This window comes from Pan paniscus, chromosome 21, assembly GCF_029289425.2.
Source record: "Pan paniscus chromosome 21, NHGRI_mPanPan1-v2.0_pri, whole genome shotgun sequence".
Lineage (NCBI taxonomy): Eukaryota > Metazoa > Chordata > Mammalia > Primates > Hominidae > Pan > Pan paniscus.
Window position 1 is genome coordinate 38,671,622 of NC_073270.2, and position 23,528 is coordinate 38,695,149.

The window sequence follows — 23,528 nt, forward strand, 5'->3', positions numbered from 1 at the left end:
TAGCAGGAGAAAGTACAGGAGTATATGTCTATAAACTTGGAACTGGGGACGTCCTTCCCAACAATGCACACAACTTAGATGCCATAAAGAAAAACATTGAGGTGATAATATTTTCAAGAAAATCTGTTGAACAAAAGACACTTAAAGACAAATGATTGGGAAAAAACACAGACCAGCTGGAGGAGTGAGCCTGGGAGGGGCATGTGGGGGTGGGGGAAGTGGGGTTTTTCAATGGATTCGCTTTTTAGCAAACCTCAGTTTGATTTGGCTTTTTAATAACAAGAATGGTTTACAGAAAAACTACCCTAATGATGCCAGGCTGGACGTGTATGGCTTCCAGGTGCCCTGATTGCTTGGAGGAGCAGGGAGCAGCAGGGATGTGAGGCGACCCCTTGAAGCCCATTCCACTGTGAGGCCCATCAGAGATGGGCCTGGGTCAGGTGCTGGAGGAGCCCCGGGTGCTGGCGTGGAGGCCTGGCAAATGGCCAGAATGGCAGATTCTGCAGCAGGACGGGCTGGTGCAGGGTGCCCTCCCTGGAGACAAGCATATTTCCGATCTGTCCACCCTTCTAATGCCCAGCTGGCCCTGTGCCAGAGTCTTCACTTCCCTGCCCTTGCCTGCTAGGAATTCCCTCCCTCGAAGGCTCCAGTTCCTGCTGCCATTCCAGCTGGGCCAGCCTGCCCTATTCTGGAGCTCAGCCCCTCCCAGAGGACTAGGCCTCCTATCACTTGCCTGGGGCCAGAGGTTGACAATAACCTTGAGGGTCATTTACCCAGCACCTATCATGTGTCATGCTCTGTGCTGAGAGCTTTGTGCACACAGCTCCTGTAGGTACCAGGAATAGGCACTGTTTTTAGCACCTCTATAAGCTCTCAAGACAATGCTAGAGCAGGACGGACCTCAGTTATGGCAAAGATTACACAGACAAAATATGAGTGACTGAAGTTTGGGAAACACTACTTACATACCTGGAAAAACTGAAGTCCAGAGAAGGTGTCTGACATGCCCAATGTCACACAGTAAATTGTCAGTATGATGTTGAAACACTCCATAGTGGGTAGGGTTGGGACCTCTCATCTATCACCTTGTCTGACTCGATAGTCATAATCCTGTCCCTATTTTATGGCTGGGAAGACCAAGGCTCCTAGAGGGTAGGGTCTTGACCGATGTCACACGTAGTTTGGGGACAGAGCTTAACTTGAAGCAAGAAAGGCTTCTCATGTGCAAGAGTCAGACTGCTTGGGTTTGAATCCTGGAGCTGCCATTTGTTGTCTGTCATCTGCAGCAAGTCAGTTTGCTGCTTGGAGCCTTCACTGTCCCCATCTGTGAATGGGGTCTCCTGGGGCTGCTGAGAAGGTGTCTGGGCACCCGGAATGGGATCAACCATTGCTAACCATCAAATGCTCAGATGTGAAAGGCTAGCCTACTCCCTCTTTTTGGGGCCAAAAGACGCTCAGACTTGGTCTGGGGGTAAAGAATAAATTTTAATCTCTCTCAGGGTAGGGGTTCTGGTGAGGCTGCTCTCTGGGCGGGGCCACAGAGCCATGCACTCGCACGCGGTACAGGCAAGTGAAGCCTGGGTTCCCCCAGTTGCTTGAGATCTTCACCTTGACCGCACCGAAAGCCCGGGCCGGCTGGTTCTGGAAGAGAATCAGTCACAGAGGCAGCTCACCCATAGACTCCCACCCTGCCTTTCCAAAGGTGGGGAGTGGAAGGGAAGTTTCCCATTTCATAGGTGGGAAAACTAAGGCCCAGACAGGAGGATGGACTGTCCCAAGGCCTCACAACAAGTCGATATTCAGGAGCTCTTACTGAAGATGCTGAGGCCAGAAGGACAGACATGCTGTGGGTAAGGAAATGTCCTGGCCTTAATGCTGTGGGATCTTGGGCAAACCTCCACCCTTTCTGGGCCTCAGTCTCCCACTCCTGCCCTGCCCCGCCCGTAAGATGGGAGTGGTAATATCTGCTTCCCAGGATTGCCATGGGCATGAAATGAGATTTTGGGGCCAGGCGGCCTCTAGAAGAGAATCATTCACAGAGGCAGCTCATCCGCAGACTCCTGGCACATAGTAAGTGTTCTGTAAGTGAGGCCCCTCCCCGTTTTTGCCAAGCAAGAGGGAGTGGAGCCTGTGTTTATTACTCTCCCTATCTAGTGTAAAAAGTGGGGCGGGCTTGGCCTTCACTGAATGTTTTCAACCTCCCAGGGAATGACAGAAGGGGAAAACTGAGGCTCCAGAGAAGCAGGGCTTGGCCCAAGCTCACACATAATTTGTGGTTGGGCAGAAATTCGGGCCGGTATGGGTTTGATTCCCAAGCCTGAACATTCATCCTGTCAAGCCCCAGGGCCATTCCAGTGGTCACTCCTCCGGACCTGCTTCTGTCTCCAAACCCCTCTCCTTCAGGCCTCAGTTTCCCCACCTGTGGTTGGATCCAGTGATAATTATGGGGCCACCCACTATGGAGACTCTACCTTTGGAGCCAGCAGCCCCTGCCCAATGGGAACCTCTTGCTCAGCATCTGCTGTCCCCGGGAAGAAACACAGCAAGAGGGCTCCTGGGCTCATCAGGGAAAAGGGGACATGGCCACAGGCGGTGGGATCTCCCTGGAGTCCCATTTGGCCCTGGGTAGTGGCTCCTACTCTCTGAGCCTCAGTTTCCTTGCCTGTCAAACAGGTTAGTCATGACTGGGCACCTCCTGGGGATACTGGGGGATGAAGAGGGGATCCCTGGGTACAGACTGCACACTGTGCATTCAGCAGGTGCTCAGCACAGGCAGCTCTTCGCAGGTACCTGGAGTGGGAACATCTGGATGATGTTTTCTGGCTGAAACTGAAATGCCCCCAGGAACACCTCCTCCTTGGGGGAGCCCTCCATGCCCTGTGGAACCAGAACCAAGGTGAAGGTGTCAGATACAAGCAGGGCCTTCAGAGGGTGTCTCCCCTCTCCAGTGGAGACAGAACCAAGGTGAAGGTGTCAGATACAAGCAGGGCCTTCAAAGGGTGTCTCCCCATTCCAGTGGAGACTTGCACACTCCCCAGGATGGGAGCTCACTACCTCTTTGGGCACCGTTTCACTGTGGTACAGTGTAATGAATAGGAAAGAGCACTGGCCTGGGAGTCAGAGCCTGGGGGTCTATGACTAGCTCTGCCATTGACTTGTAGGATTAGGGTGTTTCCCTGATCCTTCTCTGGACCTTATTTCACCGAGACAGTTCAGATAATGCTTCGGACCTTCTTAGCAAAATGGGGGCTCCATGGTCTCTGAAGATTATCTTGGCTCTGAAAAGCTTGGTTTAAAATAGAGTAGCTGTTTATCCCCTACCCTTGAAGGCTGAAATTGGACCCCAGCCCTGGCCACTTCCAGCCTTAACCAAGCTGCATTCAGCCCTTCCAGCCTGCAAGCGTTGTGCAGACACTGTTTACCCCAGGCCTGGAATATCACCATTGGAAGGTGGTCCCTTTAGCTAAGCATAGCTCCCTGCCGGGGAGTGCTCACATAGATGACGAAGTCCTTGGGGGCGGTGTCCAGGCTGCCTGACAATGAGATGGTCTTGGGGATGTGCTGCAGCGTGACGTTGGACAGGTAAACCTTCTGAGCCAATTGGATGGTCACCTGGCCGCGGTCACCCTCAAAGGCCCAGCAATTGCCAGGTGTCACGTTGGGCTAGAAGAGGCAAGTACAATAAGGGATATGCTGGGTGGGTAGGGGGATCATCCCACCTTTGATCCCTTGTACTTCCTGGGCCCTCCTGGGTGAGCCAGTCCTTTCTTGTCTCCAAAGCTTGGCTCAAGTGCCACCCCCTCCAGGAAGCTCTCCTGACTACCCATGCAAGGGTAAGCCTTACTTCAGTTCAATGCAGTAAGGGAGGGGCCTGCTTGGGACCTCCCAGCCTCCACCCGCTCCCCATTGGCACCCATTCATTCATTCATTTACTCACTCACTCATTCATTCATTCACTCATTCATCCCTCCCATTATTCTTTACATGGTCTTACAATCACCCCATGACTTAGGCATCATCACTATCCCCGTTTTGAAGGTGAGGAAACTGAGTTGGGGGAGCAGGACAATGACTGGTCCAGGGCCATGCAGAGCTGGAAGTGCAGCCCAGGGAATCTGACCTTGTAACTTGCCATTAAGCACCACGATCTCCTGCCCCACAGAGGGGGAAACAGGCCCAGGGAGAGAAAGAGGTTTGATGGAAATCCCCAGGAAAGGCGATTACTTGGTCGGTTCTGAGCTTCTGGAGCCATGGCATGGACAGTCCTTATCTGAACAGTGAATGCTAGCCCAGGGGTGCAGGGGGCTGTGGGTGTCAGGGAAGGCCTCCTGAGGAGCTGGGGCCAGGGGAGATGAGGAGCCAGCTGGGAAAGGGAGCTAAGGGAACAGCACGGGAAAGGACCAGGGGCGAGCCAGGCTTGATGATGTGAGGACCTGGAGAGCTCAGTCAGGCTGGAGCTGGGAGAGGGCCCAGGAGGGGCAGAGTCTTGGCTGGGCTGCTTTTCACTACTGCTCCAAACCTGACTGCAGCCAGCGCTTTGCAACCCAGCCACTGCCCGCCGCGTCCCCCGCCCCAGCCTGGATGTGTGCACCACCCCGCACTCCCCGGCCCTGTGCTTGGCCTGTGCCCCTGGGTTCTGTCTGCCTGCAGATCTGCTAGTCCTCAGCTGCGGCCACCAGGAAGCCCCTTGCCCTGTCCAAGCTGAGCAAGGTCAATGCCCCAGCTTGACCTCGAGTGCCAAGATCTTGGAGCTCCTTAAGGTAGAACCCACGGATGAGTGGCCTGTGACCTTTTGGCATCACCCAGGGCCTGCCACTGGGATGACACTCTCAGCCAGTGTTCACTGAATGAAGACACCTGCTTTGTGACCAGGACAAGGCGTTTCCTTCTCTGGGCCTCATTTTCCTTCTCTGGGCCTCATTTTCCTCATCTGTGAGGCAGGATCCTGGAGGGCTGAAGAGCTCAGGTTTGAACTCTGGCTCTGCTACATACTAGTGACCAGCTCTGTGGCCGCAGTCAAGTGACCTGGCTCTTTGAGCCTCAGTTTCCTTTTCTGCAAAATGGGTCTATGATGGGCCCATGCCCAGTGTAGTCCTGAGGTTTCTCTGACCCCAAATCTTAAGGGCTGAGTGGTGGGGTCCCTTGCAATGCCAAAGCAAGCTGTCCCTCTGTTTCGCTCCTACCCTAGCCCCAGCAGCCCCTGCTGTCTGTTCTCACCTCCTGCCCCCTGCCTTCTCCCCAGCCCCCGCCTTGTCAGTAGCCCCCTCCTTCTGCTCCCTGCCTTTGCCCCTGCTCTGTCTCCTGCTCCTACCTCTAACCCTGCCCCTGCCCCCACTCCCTTTGCTCCCACCCCCTACCTCTTCTGCCAGCTCCTGTCCCCAAACCCTGCCCAGACCACTCCCCTGCCGCTGTCCCATCTCCCGCCATCCCCCCTGCCTCAAGGATCACGTCTGGGGGCTGTGCGTAGTTCCACAGCTGGATCCAGTTCCAGTAGGAGTGGGCCTTCTCATGGTTATAGGTGGCTGACGTGTGCTCAAAGTCAATGCTGGCCCCTGTATAGGAGAAGGGGGTCTCAGCCAAGCAGCCGGGCTTCTGCCTGGTGGAGGGGACGCCACTGATGGGCCCTGACTATGTGCCGGGCGAGCATTTTGGATGAGTCACTGGCCCTGTTCTCCTCTAGGAAATGGGATTACAGCCATGTTAATAATGGTAATCATGGTGGCTATTATTTTTTATTTTATCTTATATTTTTTGAGATGGAGTCTTGCTCAGTCCCCAGGCTGGATTGCAGTGGCGCGATCTTGGCTCACTGCAACCTCTGCCTCCCAGGTTAAAGCAATTCTCATGGTGGCTATTATTAGCAGAGCCATGGTGGTGGCAACGGTCCCCACGTCATAGGGCTGCTGTGGCGCTGAGATGAGTCATCAGAGCACATTTCCCAAAGTGCCTGGCACAGGGTAAGCGCTCCCCACGTAACAGTCTTGTGATGACGACCGACACCCATTGTGCAGAGGAGGAAATTCCAGCTCTGAGAGGCTAAGTGAGGCCCAGCGTCACTCAGGGGCTGGGCTGACACTATCTGACCCCGCGTCTCACTGATCCTGGGGGTGCCCGAGTTGGAGGTGCTGCCTGGTAGGGGTCTGCGTTGGGGGCAGCCTGCGGCCCATACTTTGCCTCCTCTCAGCTGTCCCTGAATGGCTCTCACCGGCCTCCTCACAGCCTCCCTTGGTCTGGAGTACTTTCTCTCCTCACCAAGTCTCAGCCCAAACGTTCTCCCGAGAGGGAGGCCTCTCTGCCCAGGTCCCCTCCCTCCTCGCCACCTGCCTTATTCTTCCGGAAGCACTGATTATTATTTATTTATTTATTTATTTATTTATTTATTTATTGAGACAGAGTCTGGCTCTGTTGCCCAGGCTGGAGCGCAGTGGCACGATCCTGGCTCACCGCAACCTCCACCCCCCAGGTTCAAACGATTCTCCTGCCTCAGCCTCCCGAGTAGCTGGGATTATAGGTGCCCACAACCACGCCCGGCTAACTTTTGTATTTTTAGTAGAGATGGGGTTTTACCATGTTGGCCAGGCTGGTTTTGAACTTCTGACCTCAGGTGATCCGCCTTCCTCGGCCTCCCAAAGTGCTGGGATTATAGGTGTGAGCCACCACGCCCAGCCCTGAAGCACTGATTCTTTTTTTTTTTTTTTTTTACTTTTTTTATTTTTTGTGAGAAGCAGTCTCTCTCTGTCACCCAGGCTGGAGTGCTGTGGCGCGATCTAGGCTCACTGCAAGCTCTGCCTCCTGGGTTTACCCCATTCTCCTACCTCAGCCTCCCGAGTAGCTGGGACTACAGGCGCCCACCACCACGCTCAGCTAATTTTTTGTATTTTTAGTAGAGACGGGATTTCACTGTGTTAGCCAGGATGGTCTCGATCTCCTGACCTCGTGATCTGCCCGCCTTGGCCTCCCAAAGTGCTGGGATTACAGGCGTGAGCCACCACACCTGGCCGAAGCACTGATTCTTGACTGCGGGTTGGAGATGGCTCTGTCTTGCTGACCTGTGTGCCCAGCATCGGGTTTGGAGAAGAGTGGTGGGTGGGGGTGGTGGAGAGGTAAAGCCAAGAACAGCCTAAGCACATAGTAGGGTCTTTATAGATCTTCTATAATGTTGAGGGCCTGTGGATTCCCGTGTTCCCTCCCACCCCACCCCACCCCTACCCCCATACCCCACCCCATCCCAGAATCCCTTGAGAGAAAACAAAATTGTAGCAAGAAAACCAGCTTGGAGCAGAGGTCAGCTCTGAGGATGAACTTCCCAGTGGCAGAGGGAGTACCACACCAGAACTGAAACCCACCCTGTGTACAGCTTCCGAGGACACTTGAGGCAGTCAGATGGTGGGGAAGGGGGTCACCTACCTATAGACTTCAGGGCAAAGTCTGGCTTTTCGATGTAATCTCCGTGTATCATCTTCATTATTTTCTGGGCCATTTTTTGCTGAAAAGGCAGAAAACACAAGTTGTGCCCTGGTGTGTTGTCACGGACTGTGATCCCCACGTGTCCACGGGAGGTAACAGGGGGCTGCAGGACGCTGTCCTCTCCCTAACAGCCCACCCCTGCCTATGGAAGCCTGTGGCTCTGTGAAAGCCCAGGTGACACAAAGCCATCCTGACCCCACCCTGGGTTCACTGGGTGCTTTCAAGTCCACTGTGACCAGATGTCATATGGAGGTCCCGGAGTCTCAGTGAGGTTCAGGCAGGGGCTCTGACGTCAGGCCAACCTTTACTGTTGTGGGGCCTTGGGCAACTTACTGCCCCTCTGAGTCTCGATTTTCTCACCTGTAAGACGGGGACAATAATCGTGTCTACCTCCCACTGTGGATCTGTAAAGCCCCTACTATGTGCCAGGGCTATCCTTGGCTTCACATATGCTCACCCTATCCCCTCCCAGCACCCCTAAGAAGTATGCACTATTATCATCCTTGTATTAAAGATGAGAATACTGAGGCACAAAGGTGTAGCTTGTTCAAGATCACCCAGCTGGTATGAGGCAGAGCGATCACTGTGGTTCCAGAGTTCAGGCCCTTAACCACTCCACTCTGCTGCCAGATGCGGGTGGCAAAGCACTTAGCACAGTAGGTGCACAATAAATACCAGCTGTTCTTTTTATTAGACTCTTCACAGTGGTGGAAGATTCTGTATTCCAAAAATGGCTGCAACAAGGTCTCCCATTCCAGGCTCTTCTTTCACTGTGACCTCCCACTGAGAGTTGGGGTCTAAGCTCCCTTCCCACCAGTCTGGGCTAATGACTTGGCAGAAGTGATGCTGTGTGACTTCTAGGGCTAAGTCCTAAAAAATGATACAGCACTGCCTGGTTCTCTGGGGACAGCCACTCCTGGAGGCCAGCTGCCATGTTGAGAGGAAGCCCAGGCCACACGGAGAGGCCACAGATGGGTGCTTTGATCAACAGCCCTAACTGAGTCCCAGTTGATAGCCAGCATCAATCTCCAGTCACGTGAGTGAATCCAGATGATTCCAGCCCCAGATGTAGAGTCACCTCCAGCCTTCAAGTCTTCCCAGCTGAGGCCCCAGATACCATGGAACACAGACAAGCCATCTCCACTGTGTCCTGTCTGAATTCCTAACCCACAGAATCTCTGAGCACAAGTGGTTGTTTCACACCACTAAGTTTTGGGATGGTTTGCTATGTGGCAATGGTAACTAGAACAATAGCCAGGGTGTTACAAGGCAGTGATTATGATTCTATTTTGTTGATGTGCAAACTGGAGGCTCAGGGAGGTTGATGACCTGCCTGAGGTTACACAGCTCCAAAAGGCAAAAAAATCCCCAACTCCTCCCCTCGTTGACTGGGGACAATAATCTCACCTATTACTTTTCAAAACTGGGTCGCCAACCCCAAGGAATTTCCCCGATGGCCCCCACTCTTTCTCTGCCCCAAGGCTGAGTGCAGTCTTCTTCTCTGGGATCCACAGGTGCTGGAACTGCCTTGAGGGCAAGGACGAGCCCTAGTTGATCCCCGATCCTGGATTCCCAGCACGCAGTAGGCACTTAATGATTGCACAGTGATTAGTGCATGCCTTTGGATTCTGCCTTTGTTTAAAGGCAACATACATTTAGGGAGCACTCACCATAGGACAGACATTAGTCCAAGTTTACATGAATTACCATGTTTAATCCTTACAACTCATCTTCTAGATGAAGAAACTGAGGCACAAAGACGGTAAGTAAATTGACCAGAGTCACACAGCTTATAGGTGGTGGGGATAAAATTCAAAGCCTAACAGCCTGACTCTAGAGCCAGTCCTTATAATCACTATACCTTACTGCCTTTGTAAGTCATAGCGGGGCTTCCCTCCCCACTGCAGAGGAAACACCTGCCAAGAGCCTCACTTGACAGTGAGTGACTGACACGGTCTCTCCTCCTGGGTCTGTCTGAACAGAGCTTAGAGGGGAGATTCAGGGGCACTGGAGACCTAGGACTTTGGGACAATAAAAGATAAAGATGAGTTTTAGCAAATTTTGCTGAATCTTGCACAATGGAATTTATCTTTGTGAACTCTTTTAAAAATTCAACTTCTAGGTAAAGTTGATGGATCGAAGACATCATGTAATTTTAGTTTCTCCCAACACTCCATTACAGCTTCAGTAAAGGGATTTGAAAAGACCCAAACCCATATGAACAGGAAGCACAGGAGAGGAGAAAACCAGGCTGCTGCGTATGGTTGTGCACGTTGTGCACAGCAGAAAGGTTCCCAGTTGAGGGGCCCTGTGTGGGTGCTGAAACCCAGCTCTTCACCTATTCTTTGATTTGGAGGAAGGTGCATTTTGCAAATTCATCTGCCCAGCACAGATAGCTTTTCCCAGTCTGCAAAAAGGCACAATGTGTCCCAGCAGTGGCCCTGGAGACAGCAGCAATATTCTGGAAGTTGTCCTACACCTTGTAGGATGTTTAGCAGCATCCCTGGCTACCCACTAGATGCCAGTAGCGTCTCCTCCTCACATTGTAACAACCAAATATATCTCCAGACATTGCTGGATGTTCCCCAGGGGGCAAAATAATCCCCAATTGAGAACCATTGATTTAGCAGAAATGAGAAATCTGAATCCGAAACTGGCCATCCTCAAAAAGCTCAGGATTGGTGGCCTTAGGTGCCCCTGAAATTGGGGTAGAGAATTGGGTGTTAAGACAGTTAAGAGGAATCTGCATATTCCCTGGGGACTCCCTCTCACTCTGAGAAGCTGAGTGGACTTCTCTGTTCCCCAGTAGAAGACTAGAAGTTATTCTCTGGAGAGGGTAAAACAGAAGGGCTCTGTTGGGACAGGTGAAGGTTTCTCAAATAGGATACCCAAAGCACTGCACAAAAAACATAGATACACTGGACTTAATTAAAATTAGACATTTTTGTTCATCACCATTGAGAGTGAAAAGCCACGCTATAGCCTGGGAGAAGATATTTGCAATATGTACATCCAATAAAATATGTTTACCCAGAACACAGAAGAACTCCGACATATCAATAAGAAATGGCATTCTCCCCCAAAAGGCAACAGACAAAATCCAAATGGCCGCTGGATACATGAAAAGACACTCCACATTATTAACAACCAGAAATGCAAATTAAAGCCATAGTGAGATACCACTTCTCACCCTGCAGAATAAAGTAAAAAAGACATATGACACCAATTGCTGGTGAGAATGTGGGACAACTGGAATTTGCATATATTTTTCATGGGAGCGTAAATTGAAAAACTATTTGGCAGCATCTAATAACATGAACACACTCATACCTCATGATCCAGGAATTCCACTCCTAGTTATATCTACCGCCAAGATCAATAAGTATATATGTTCACCCAATGATATGAAAAAAATTATAATTGTTCAGGAGCAGACATTCAAACAACAGGAGCTTCAAAAATAAGAATAGAGCAAATGCTGCTGTGGGAAATCATCAATTTAGTCACATGAATAAATAACATTTCTTAGGCCCAAAGGCCAGGAGTTTCCAGATTGACGGATTCCAAAGGGTGGCCAGCCCATAGGCACATCTGTGGAAGCAACAAGGACCAGATGAACTAAAATTCTGCAGAGCAGAAAACCATTCTGAGATGTGCTGGCATTTTTTGTCCGTTTGTTTTAAATCTCTGGGGGTACTTGACGATTCTAGGCATGGGCTAAGGATCTGGGCTTAGGCCAGACAATGGGCTGCTGCTACCGGTGAAAGAGAAGGAAGCAAAGTTCTTAATGGTGACAAAGAGCTAAAGTAACAAAACTGGGGACTTGAGGAGCCTCAAATATGGCCGCTTTTCTTCACAAGGTATTAACTGAATTTCAAGACTATAGGAGGCTATAGGCCACTTCAAGCATTTCTGAAAAGCAGAATAAAACTTCATATCTTCACAGTGCTTAGGAAATGAAGTCCCTTTGAGGGAGGGCACCGCAAAACACAACAAGCAAGAGATCAAGGCCTTAGAACAGTGATTCTCTCTGGTATATGTCAGAACCACCTGGAAGGCTTGCTGGAACACAGATGATTGGTTTGCATCTTCAGAGCCTCTGATTCAGAAGGTCTGAGTGAGGCCTATTAATTCGAATTGTTAACATTTTCCCAGGTGATACTGATGATGCAGGCACGTGGGCCGTGGGCCGTACTTTGAGATCCATTATCCTAGAAGGGGTGGTGATGAGTCAATACTGTGCTTCAGCTGCACTTCACCTGGGGGCACTAAACCAATCCTGGGCACAGTTAGAACCCAGGAATCCAAGTTTGCTCCTGGCGGAGAAGGCTGCCACCAGGCCCAGAGATTTTTGCGTTCATGCAGGGGTGAGAGACACATTTGGAGACTTGTGAGGCCTCAAACATACGGTAAGTCTGCCACTAAGACAGTTGTCAAATTTTTGAAGCTGCATGGGAAGGAGTCTAAAGAGTTAAGCTTAAAACCTCTGGATAAAGTTTTTTAAAATTGTGATCCAGGTCTGTCTGAACTAGCTTAGTGCATGTCTAGATAGAAGTGACCAGTCTATTTCATCCTCCTTATAAAGAAAAGGGGAACTTTCTCTAGTGGAATTATAATTATTTGGAACAGCTACAGTTCTTTTGTATACAATGTTGAGAAACCACTAAAAGTTACTAGACTTGAAGAGGCAAGACCATATCATTGATACCCAAGATAAAAAGCAGAAAACAGAGGGAGGCCACAGATGATCCAGACATTGGAGTTAGCAGACAAGGATTTTTAAAATAACTGTTGCTAATGTGTTAATTAAAATAAAGGAAAAGATGGACAACATAGGTGAAATGTTGGGGAATTTCATCACAGAATTAAAGTCTGTGAAAAAAATCAAATGTATATCCTAGAACTAAACAATGCAGTATCTGAAATTAAGAACTAAGGCTGGATGCAGTGGCTCACGCCTGTAATCTTAGCACTTTAGGAGGCTGAGGCAGGTGGATCACTTGAGGTCAGGAGTTCAAGATCAGCCAAGTCGACATGGTGAAACCCTGTCTCCACTAAAAATACAAAAATTAGCTGAGCGTGGTAATGTGCACCTGCAATCCCAGCTACTCAGGAGGCCGAGGTGTAGGATTCGCTTGAACCCAGGAGGCGGAGGTTGCAGTGAGCTGCCTGGGCGACAGAGGGAGACTCCATTAAAAAAAAAAAAAAAAAAAAAAGAACTAAATGCATGGATTTAATAATAAATTGGAGAGACAGAATGATGCAAGATTATTAGTAAACCTGAAGAAAGGTTAATAGGAAAATATCAAAACATAAGCACATAACAGAAAAAGAATGAAAAAACAAACCAGGTAATAGCGTAGGAATCACATAAAGCACTCTAAAGGCTTTCAAAGCATAGGCCTAGCATAGTTGTAATTAGAATCCAAGGAAAGGAGACAGATAATGGAAAGAAGAAATATTTTAAGAGATAAAAGGTAAAAGTTTCCCAAAACTATTGAAAAATATCAACCCACAGATTTAATAAGCTCGGCAAACCCCAAACCAGGTTATATGAGGAACATTAGAGACAAAAAGATTTTTCTACAAGCTCCCAGGGATAAAAAATAGATCATACTCAAAGGATCAATAATAAGAGTGCCATTAGACTTCTCATTAGCAACAGTATAAACTATAATAGAGTGGTGAGCTTCCTTCAACATTCTCAGGAGAAACTATTTCATATTTAGAATTCTGTACCCAGCCAAACTATCAACCAAGTACAAGGATAGAAAAAGATGTTTTTAAACATACAAGCACTAAAAATATACTTCTTTCACTGTTTTCCTGAAAGTCACTGGGGGATGTGCTCCCTCAAAATGAGAGATACAACCAAGAAAGAAGACTTGAGGTATAGGAAACAGGACATCAAACAAAGAGAAATTAGATGTTTGGGGCAGAATGGCCAGCGTCTCACCTCATCGGACATGGCTTCCATCTCCTGGAGCTTGGCAATGAGCTGGTTCATGCTACCTCGGAGGTCCTGGATTTCCCCACTGTGATGTCGCACCTTCTCCTGGTACAACCTTATCAGGAAGGAGTGATAACAAGAACAGGTTGATTTGTGATGCGTTGTTGTTACCCTCAGATTTTCCCTTTGCTAGTTGGCTCTCAAAGAATGAGTTTCAGATTTTCCTAATCTCTTGGGCCCATCCCTGGACCCATTCATCAGGTTATTATCTCTAAAACATTACTCATTCTCTTCTTTCTGCTTGGAATATCTTTATGCCCAGCTCATTCCTTCCAAATATTCCTGAGTATTTTGTCTGCAATTAAGGATGCTGCCATCAGGTGGTGTCTTGGTTAAAATTTCTTCTCAGCTACCATTTGCTGAGCACTGACTATGGGTCAGGAGCTATTCAAGACACTTTGCATCTTCTTTAGCACCCATAATTGCCAAGAGCAAGATGGGTGTTATGCTTCATCTCATAAATGAGGAGTCAAAGGCCCAGAGAGAAGAGGTGACTTGCCTAAGGTCAGCCATGTAGAAGGCATGGGAGTTAGGATTTAAACCCAGGTTGATCTGACTGCAGAGCCTATATTTGTAGCCAATACACCCCAGATTCTGGCTATAGCTCTGCTTTTTAGGTAATAATATGGTTACCCAGAAGATTCCTCTTACCTCAAGCTCTGCAGTGGGCCATTTATGCTGTCATCCTGGTGGAGTATTGAGAAAAGTAAGGGGTCTCCTTCAGATGGCTTAATCTGGCCCCAGGAGAACTTCATCCATCTATTCTCCCACAATTATAAACCCATACATTCATCCACTTTCCTGTTGACTCTTCCACCCGTCTACCCACCTATCATTTCTCCAAACTCTAATTTACTGCCCTTTTTATTCATCCATCCAGACTTTTATCCATCCATCCACACCTTCATCCATCCACCCTTATACCCACCTACCCTCCCTTATCCATCTGTTCTTCCAACTCCCCAACTTCCCCCATCTATTTACACTCCAATCCATATACCCTAACCCATCTACCCACTCTTTCATTCATCCATCTATCCACCAACCCACCCACCCACTCATCTATCCCATCTGCTCTTGCATCCACCCATCATTTCATCCACCTATTCACCTATTCATGTATTCACCTAGCCTCCTATCTCTTTCCCCTAGTCCTACATCCATCAAATCCAACCTTCCATCTGTCCATCCTCCCATCCATTCTCTCTCCATGCACACTCCCATCTGGCCATCCAGTCATCCAACATTGATAGTGGCAACCCTGTTGCTGGCACCAAACTAAACATTGCTGGGGTGAATAGGACCTGGCTCCTTCCTTCAAGAAGCTGCCAGTACAGTTGGAGAGACAGTCATGACCACAGAAAATTATAGGAGGAAAGAGGAATGTGACAACTTCTGCCTGGGTGTTTCTAGAGGAGGTGATATTTTAGCTGGACCTTGATGGACCTTGATGGATATGAAGGGGTTCATAAGGAGGAAAAGAGGAGAGGGAGGGACAGGCCTTTCAGATTCCCTTTCTGAGGTCCTCTGAGACTTTTTGCAGACCTCATGTAGGGAGTTTCGCTACTTATTTCCTCCTCCTTCCTCCTCAGAAACCTGAAAGCAAATGAGTATCATTGCTGTTAAGCAGAAGGACAAGCTGCCTTAAGTACAGAAATGTGTTCCCTGTTATCACCACCCCACTTTAAGTGGGGCCTTGAGAAAGGAGAGATGGGTCATCTCTGAGAGTCAATACAGGAGAGCCATCTTGGAGGAGGGACTATCGCATCCAATCTTTGAAAGTCACCTCTGGCAGAGAGATGGGTTCTAGGTGGGTGGTATGATGAAGGGTGAGATTTGGATCTGGGTCAAGTCAGGAACTGATGGGGGGCCCGATTTGGTGAGAATGAATGGAGCTGTGGAGGTGATATTGACTGGTTAGGGTGAGACCTGTCAGCCGTGGGGCCTGAGGAGGGTGCACACTCACCTGCCAGACTTTCATTTTCGATGGTAAGTGAATAGAAAACATCCAGAATCCTGTGAGGCCATGAGAATAAGAATGAGCCATTTAACATGCAAGATGAAGAGCCTAGGTGCTGGAGTTAGGACATCTGGGTTCAAATCCCAGCTATGCCACTTGCCAGCATTGTGCAACACTGGGGGAATTACTTAATGCTCTATGCCTCTGTTCCCTCCTCTGTAAAATAAGAATAACAATAATATCCACTTCATGATCAGATGATATCAAATGTGTAATACATGGCACATAAACCAAGTCATCTGTGGCTCCCCCTTCCCTGTTCCAACTCTACTGGGGATAACTGGCAAAGAGAAGAAGGCGCTCTGCATTTTATGATCTCCATGCTGGCTGAAAAGCCACCATTCAAGCCATTATTTAAAAGTCTTGGCCGGGTGTGGTGGCTCACGCCCATAATCCCAGCACTTTGGAAGGCCGAGGCAGGCAGATCACTTAAGCCCAGGAGTTCAAGACCAGTCTGGCCAATGTGGTGAAACCCCATCTCTACAAAAAAAAAAAAACCAAAAATTAGCCAGGTGTGGTGCACGTCTGTAGTCCCAGCTACCCGGAGGCCGAAGTGGGAGGATCACTTGTGCCAGGAAGTCGAGGCTGCAGTGAGCTGTGATCCACTGCACTCCAGCCTGGGCAACAGAGTTGAGACCCTGTCTAAAAAACAAACAGCTTTTACTGAGGCAGCAGAATCGCTTGAACCCGGGAGGCAGAGGTTGCAGTGAGCCGAGATCATGCTGCTGCATTCCAGCCTGGGCGACAGAGACTCTGTCTCAAAAAACCCCAAAAACCAAAAAACAAAAACAGCCTTTAAAATTTATTTATTGTTCTTGATAAAACCCTCAACGAACTAGGAATAGAAGGGAAACTCCTCACCATGATAAAGACCATCCATGAAGAGCTCACAGCTCACATCCTATTTAATGGTGAAAGACTGGGCGCTTTTCCCCTAAGATCAGGGATGAGACAGGGATGCTTCCTCTTGCTAGTTCTATTTAACATGGTACTGGAGGTTCTAGCCAGGCCAGTTAGTCAAGAAAAAGAAGTAGGCCAGGCGTGGTGTCTCACACCTGTAATCCTAACACTTTAGGAGGCTGAGATACGATGGTTTGAGGCTGGGAGTTCTAGACCAAACCGGGCAACACAACAAGACTCAATCTCTCCCAAAAAAAAAAAAATTAAACAAAAATTAAAAAATTAGCTGGGGGCGATGGTGCACGCTTATAGTCCTAGCTACTCAGGAGGCTGATGTGGGAGGATCACTTGAACTCAGGAGTTCGAGGCTGCAGTGAGCTATGATTGCACCACTGCACTCCAGCCTAAGTGACAGAGACAGACCCTGTCTTAAAAAACAAAAAAGAAGTAAAGGTCGTCCAGATTATCATGCAGAAAAGAGTTAAACTACCACTATTTGCAAATGACATGATCTTGCATTAGAATTCTAAGGGATCCAAGGTTAGGTGTCTTGCCTTGTGTTATAACTAAAAATCGGGTTCAGCAAGGTTGCAGGATACAAGATCAAGGTACAAAAAGTCAGCTGTATTTCTATATACTAGCAATAGATAACCTGAAAACAAAATTAAGAAACCCATTTCTAATAGCATCACAATAAAGGTGTTATTTAGGCTGGGCGCGATGGCTCACGTCTGTAATCCCAGCACTTTGGGAGGCCAAGGTGGGTGGATCATGAGGTCAGGAGTTCAAGACCAGCCTGGCCAAGATGATGAAACCCCATCCCTACTAAAAATACAAAAATTAGCAGGGCGTGGTGGCGCGCGCCTGTAGTCCCAGCTACTCAGGAGACTGAGGCAGAGAATTGCTTGAACCCGGGAGGTGGAGGTTGCAGTGAGCCGAGGTTGCGCCACTGCACTCCAGCTTGGCAACAGAGTGAGACTCTGTCTCAACAACAACAAAGGTGTTATTTATCGAAGTCCTAGTTGTTGGATTTTAAAGTGGGACGGTTCTCTAGGCTTCACTGTCTATTTTCCCATGGGGAGCTGATTCTCCCTCCCTACCCCACCCCCAGCCTCCACTCCAAAGCCAGTATATGTCAGTGGAGGGAGGAGATTCCTTTGCTTGGGAAAGCTAAGCTGTGTTGTGCGAGGTGGGGGTGGTGGCTGGAAAGAAGCCATGGAAACCCAGAAAGCGGAAGTAACAATGTTCATAACACGGTTTGGGGAGAGCTTTATAACTTCTGAAGCATTTCTTGGCTTCTACAATATTTTCATGGTCATCATTTCATTTCATAATTCTCACAGCAACACCTATCAGGCAGATGGGGAAACTGAGTCACGTGGCGGTGCAGTGTCTTGCCCAGTGTCCTATAATCAGTGCCAGGGCCCAGGGATACCTCGACCTGGGACTGGGCAGGGCCCTGGGACACACCGAAAGCACAGAGGAGCAGAATGCCTGTCTTCTCCATGAGCTTCTGGCACAGCAGCTTGCATCTGGAAGGCAGGGAGTGGTGGTCAAGATCAGGTGGGCAAGGCCCTGCCAAGTGTTCACCCTCCTCCTCGTCACTCTCTTTCTCCGTAGGCATGCTGTTTGCCCTATCCCTTCTTCTCTCCCTGGTAAACGTGTCCTTCAGGATTCAGCTCAAATGTCCCCTCCTCCAAAGACCTCCACAGGCAATGCTCCCAACCCTGTGAACTTGGCAATGTTTTGGTGCCTGCCTTTCCCACCTGACTGGGAGCTCATGAGTGGCAGGGCTGAGCTAGGCTCAGAATAGATGTTAAGAAAACATTTAAAATTTAAACTTCAAATGAATGAATGAATGAATGAGGTGGATATGTCTGCTGGAGTTTGGAAGAATTTCCAAGGACAGCAAAGGAAAAGGGAAGGAAAGAATGGGGCAGGCCCTCCAGGCAGGAAGAAGAGCATGTGCTGGGCTGGGTGCGGTGGCTCATGCCTGTAATCCCAGCACTTCGGAAGGCTGAGGTGGGAGGATCACTGGAGTTTGAGACCAGCCTGGGCAACATGGTGAAACTCTGTCTCTACAAAAAATACAAAAATTAGCCAGACGTGGTGGTGTGTGCCTGTAGTCCCAGCTACTTGGGAGGCTGAGGTGGGACGATTGCTTGAGTTCGAAAAGTAGAGGCTGCAGTGAGCCGTGATGGCACCACCGCACTCCAGCCCTGGTGGTAGAGTGAAACCCTGTCTTTAAAAAAAAAAAAAAAAAAAGTTAACAGCACGTGCAAATGTGTGGAGGTGGGAATAGGAATAGGAATGGTGTGCCCAGGGAGTGAGAACCCTGGCCTTGCTGGCCCAATGGGTCCCTGGCAGGAAGCCAAGTGAGAGCAGCTTGGAAAGGAAGGGTGGGACAAGATTCCAGGACACTGCAGGCTGAGGGGCTGGAGCAATGGGGGGCCACAGTGGGTTCTGGGGTGGGAATGTTTGATAAAAGCCAGGTTTGGGATAGCTTTTCTGGTCTGGCTACCAAGGGGAGATCCAAACTGATGGAGGGGCTGTTATGGTCCCCAGCTGCCATTTCCCACTCCCCATCCACCCTCCCCCCTGCCTTCCCTGCTCACCTGCATGTGTTAAACAGAACCTGCTGGGCCTGAGTTCTCAGGGAGCAGGCAAAACAGGTGAACCAGGCTGCACGGGAGACAGAAAAGCAGTGACTCACTACACCCTCATCTTTGTCCCACTACAAGGACCTGCTGACCTTTCTGGGGCTAGGGGAGGCCCTGGAGCTGGGAGACCCTCTTGACTTGTTGGCCGAGCCTGGGACAGAACCAGGCTCTGCTTATGGGTACGCACTAGCCTGGAGTGAGTACAGGTCACTACAGGTGGGCACTGCTTGCCACTGGCAGTTAACAGACATATCTTTCTTTCTTTCTTTCTTTTCTTTTCTTTCTTTCTTTTCCTCCCTCCCTCCCTCCCTTCCTTCCTTCTTTCCTTTTTGACAGAGTCTCACTCTGTCACCCAGGCTGGAGTGCAGTGGCATGACCTCGGCTCACTGCAACCTCCGCCTCCCAAGTTCAAGCGATTCTCTTGCCTCAGCCTCCTGAGTAGCTGGGACTACAAGTGCGTGCCACCACGCCCGGCTAATTTTTGTGGGGTTTCACTGTATTGGCCAGGTTGGTCTCAAACTCCTGACCTCGTGATCTGCCCGCCTTGGCCTCCCAAAGTGCTGGGATTACAGGCATGAGCCACTGCGCTTGGCCAATAAACACTTAATCGTGACTCAGGAGCACAAAAGGCCTGGAATGTAACAATGCCCATTTCTAGACACTGGGAGCTTGGCAAGAGCTGGGGCCTTGTCTGGTTCATCCCAGAATGCCCACTATGGAGCTAGGCAAAAAGTAGGGGACTCAGAATTGACAGGAAGGTGAGAGGACACAGGGGTGGATGGAAGAAGGAAGAAGGGAACGGCTGTCTGGCTTGGAAGGTGGATGAATCAGGAGATAGATGAGAGAATGGGAGACTGAAAGGATGGGTGGATGAACAGAAAGAGGGATGACTGGATGGATGTACCTATGAAATAAGGTCTGGGAGAACTGATGAACTCAACAGGTGGATGGATGGGTGAAACCAGCAGCCAGACTGGTGGTAGAGGAGGGTTGGCAGTTAACTCCTCCTCCAGACAGCAAGTCTCCCTCCCAGTTCCCCTCTCCAGCCACCAAAGACTTTGGCAGGAATGATACCTCCAATGGGTAGAACTCCAGAGTTCAACCTGCAGCTCCCCACCACCCCTGCAGTCCAGGGCAGGCATTGCCACCCCCAGGTCAGCCTGGGCCAAGGCTGGACCCTCTCCCCAGACCCATATTGATGACGAAGGTGATTATTCAGTATATACGTACACACACATCCCAGCACGCACTGAGTCAGGCCTAGGGCTTGGTCATTGTTGCGGACAGGCAACAGGATGTTGTCATCTGCAGAGAGCACAGGACTGTCATGTCACTGCCAGCCTCTTGATTTGGTGCTTGCAGAGACCTAGGGAGCACCCAGAGCTTGGTGCGAACATCCCTGCCCCTGCCCCTTGCTGGGTAGCCCCAGGTTGCCCGTTTGACATCCCTGAGCCTCAGCCCCTCAGCTGCCCATGAAAATACCAGGGCACCTGTCCTTGCTCACTCATGTTTGGGGAGGTGTCCTCTGCCATCCTGCTGGTGTTCCGGCCTCGCTGGGCAATCCTGGGGATGATAAGATTCATAGTCGCATTTTACAATTATGAGGAACATAGTGTCCTTGGAATGTGCATACCACGTTCCAGATTGGGAAACTGAGGTACAGAGAAGGTTTCCCAACACCACCAGCCTGTGATTCAGGGACAGACCCAGGTCTGGCTGACCCCAAATCCAGGTATCCATCAAGGAAAAGACCCAGGTTGCTGTGGCAGTCACAGGCGGTTGTCGCCATGTCCCCGAGGTTGGCAGAAGCTTGGTTTTGTTCCTTTGTCTGCTCCTACCCCATGTGATTTTAGGCCATTTTGATTGGTCGAAGCCTGCTGTTGTGCTCCCATTCCCTGTGCTGTGATTGGTTCAAGGGTGAGGAAGTCTGCAGGGGTGAGGTAGGGTGAGGTAGGGGGGTGGTTATGAGGTAAGGGACTTGGGGGAAAAGTTAGGTTTAGGATTAGCTAAATGAGACCCACAGAAAACGATGCTTATTCTCCTTCCCCTAGACGCCACATTTCTGCGTGACACCTGAAACTGTGGTGGCCATCTTGTGACCACGAGACGGGGCTAAAAGAGCAGAATGATGACAGGAACCTGGGTCTTGGGTGGCAGAACTGAGGAATTAACACACTCCGGAGCCCCCTGCACCTTGGGACCGCTTGATATGTGAGATTTAAAATTTTCCCTTATTTCTTAAGTCAAAGGTCTTTAAACATTTTTGTTTATACCACCTCAGAGTATTTATATTGGTTTATTAATAAATTATATATACACCCAATTGTACTAATACATTGTTTACCCTTCCCAAATGTACAGATTTATGATAACATTCCTGAATAATATAAATTAAAAGAGGATGAAAGACATACATTCTAGCCTGGTTATTTCTTTTCTCACCCTTGGGGATTGTTTGGTATACTCTCTTGGGATATACACCCAGATTTGGGTGCCCAGAGATAGGCATCATTTTAAGTTGGAATTTCTGTCACCTGCATTCAGAGGCTTTCTGACAGATAAACATGGCGAAATACTTGTTTCCTTGTTTCATACCAGTCTCCTGCACTAGACTGTGAGCTCCATGAGGGAACGGAGCACATCAGACTGGTGCCACACCGTGTTCCCCGTCCTCTGTGCATTTCCCGGCACACAGTAGATGCTCAATAAATGCGTGCTGGAAGGATGGCTGCTTCACCACTTCCTGGCTGGGAGACTTTGGGAATACCACTGCCAAACCTCTCTGGTCTTGGTGGCTGTCTCTGTACAGTACAGTTGACAATGCCACTCACCTCCAAGGACAGGGTGGAGGGGCAGCATTTTGTAAACTGTAAAGGGCTGGGAAAAGGGAGGGGCTGCCATCCTCACCTCCGGGGTCTGGGATTGTGGGCCACATCTTCGAGTAGGGCGCCTGGGTCCCCAGGGCTCCTTGAGGACCGTGGCATCGATTTCCTTCTTTAGGATTGGGGATGGAGGCGGGGATCTCTGGGAGCTGGTGAGGAGGAAGTGGCTGATGCCTCTGAATGTCCCCTGAAAAGTGCCAAGTGGAATCTGCCAGGATCAGTGGAGCAGTTGGCATTGTGACCTCACAGAGCAGGTGGGTGGAGAGGCAGGGGATGGGGCTAGTCTCCAGCTTGGCCCTAGAACCTCCCCCAGAGGAAGCCATTGTGACCCACTTTCCTTTCTTAAGATGGGGAAATTGAGGCATCAAGACAGGAAGGGCCATGCTGGGGTCTCAGAAGCTGGACAGGGGCGAGAGCTGAAGCTCCAGTAACCCAACCATGCTTTTCCTTGTTTCCTAGATCCCTTCCTGCCCCAAGCTTCCCAGGCTTTTCACCTTCTTAGGTTGCACCTGAATGCATTTTGTAATGCTGAGCTTCTCACTGGTGGACATTGTGCATAACACAAAATAACATTGCATGTGTTGTTGCTTTAATAAAGTTCTACTTTTTGTTGGGCGCGGTGGTTGATGCCTGTAATCCTAGTACTTTGGGAGGCAGAAGCGGGTGGATTGCCTGAGCTCAGGAGTTTGAGACCTGTCTGGGCAACATGGCAAAACCCCTTCTATACTAAAAATACAAACAATTGGCTGGGCGTGGTGGTGTGTGCCTGTAATCCCAGCTACTCGGGAGGCCGAGGCTTGAGAATTGCATGACTCGGGAGGCGGCAGAGGTTGCCGTGAGCAGAAATCGCGCCATTGCACCCAGCCTGGGCAACGGAGTGAGACTCTATGTCCAAAAATAAAGTTCTACTTTTTTACTGGGGAAAATAAAAGCATAACCGAGTGGAAATGTCGGGCTAAGTTTTTTCTGTTCGCCCTGCCTGTAGGGAGCTTGACTATTTGGATAGCAAAGCTAAAATGAATTCACTTTTGCCCCCTGGTGGCAGTTGCTTAAAATTGCAGGCTAATTACCAATGCGAAGTGGTACGATGGTCCCTCAAAGAGGCCCACACACTAAAACCTGAACATGTAAATATGTTAAGTCACAAGGCAAAAGGGAGTTAAAGCTAGAAGAGCAATTTAAGTTGCTAATCAGTCGATCTTGAGATGGGAAGAATACCCTAGATTACCCATGTGGGTGCAATGTAATGACAAGGGTCCTTAAAAATGGAAGAGGGAGGCAGGGAGATGGCAGCACAAGAAGCACTCAGCCCAACATGCTGGCTTTGAAGATGGAGGAAGGGACCAGGAGCCAAGGAATAAGGGCAGCTTCTAGAAGCTGGAAAAGGCAGGTGGACAATTCCTCTCCTACAGCCTCCAGCAAGGAACACAGCCCTGCCAATACTTCCTTGATTTTAGCCCAGGGAGACCCATCTGGGACTTCAGACTTCCAGAATGGTAACATGATAAATTGTGTCTTAAGTCACTAAGTTTGTGATAATACATTATTGCAGCAACAGGACACCAATGCAAAACCCCTGAGAATATTCA

At 49.4% G+C, this 23,528-nt stretch overlaps 1 protein-coding gene across 2 annotated transcripts; it reads right to left on the minus strand.

Annotated features, from left to right (window-relative positions):
• Window positions 1–969: 969 nt before the first annotated feature.
• Window positions 970–22,154, minus strand: SUN5 (Sad1 and UNC84 domain containing 5). 2 transcript variants are annotated; one of them, XM_003814732.4, is made up of 13 exons: window positions 21,965–22,149; window positions 20,562–20,620; window positions 20,288–20,362; window positions 19,013–19,079; window positions 17,868–17,929; window positions 15,444–15,493; window positions 14,129–14,163; window positions 13,424–13,532; window positions 7,408–7,486; window positions 5,437–5,552; window positions 3,496–3,663; window positions 2,791–2,877; window positions 970–1,641 (listed from the first exon to the last, which is right to left on the minus strand). In XM_003814732.4, exons 1-13 carry the CDS (start codon window positions 22,039–22,041, stop codon window positions 1,486–1,488), a joined length of 1,140 nt encoding a protein of 379 aa, XP_003814780.2. In that variant the 5' UTR covers window positions 22,042–22,149; the 3' UTR covers window positions 970–1,485. The 2 variants fall into 2 exon arrangements, with proteins under 2 accessions (XP_003814780.2, XP_054960452.1); XM_055104477.1 differs by having other exon boundaries at window positions 1,462–1,641; window positions 5,449–5,552; window positions 21,965–22,154.
• Window positions 22,155–23,528: the final 1,374 nt, after the last annotated feature.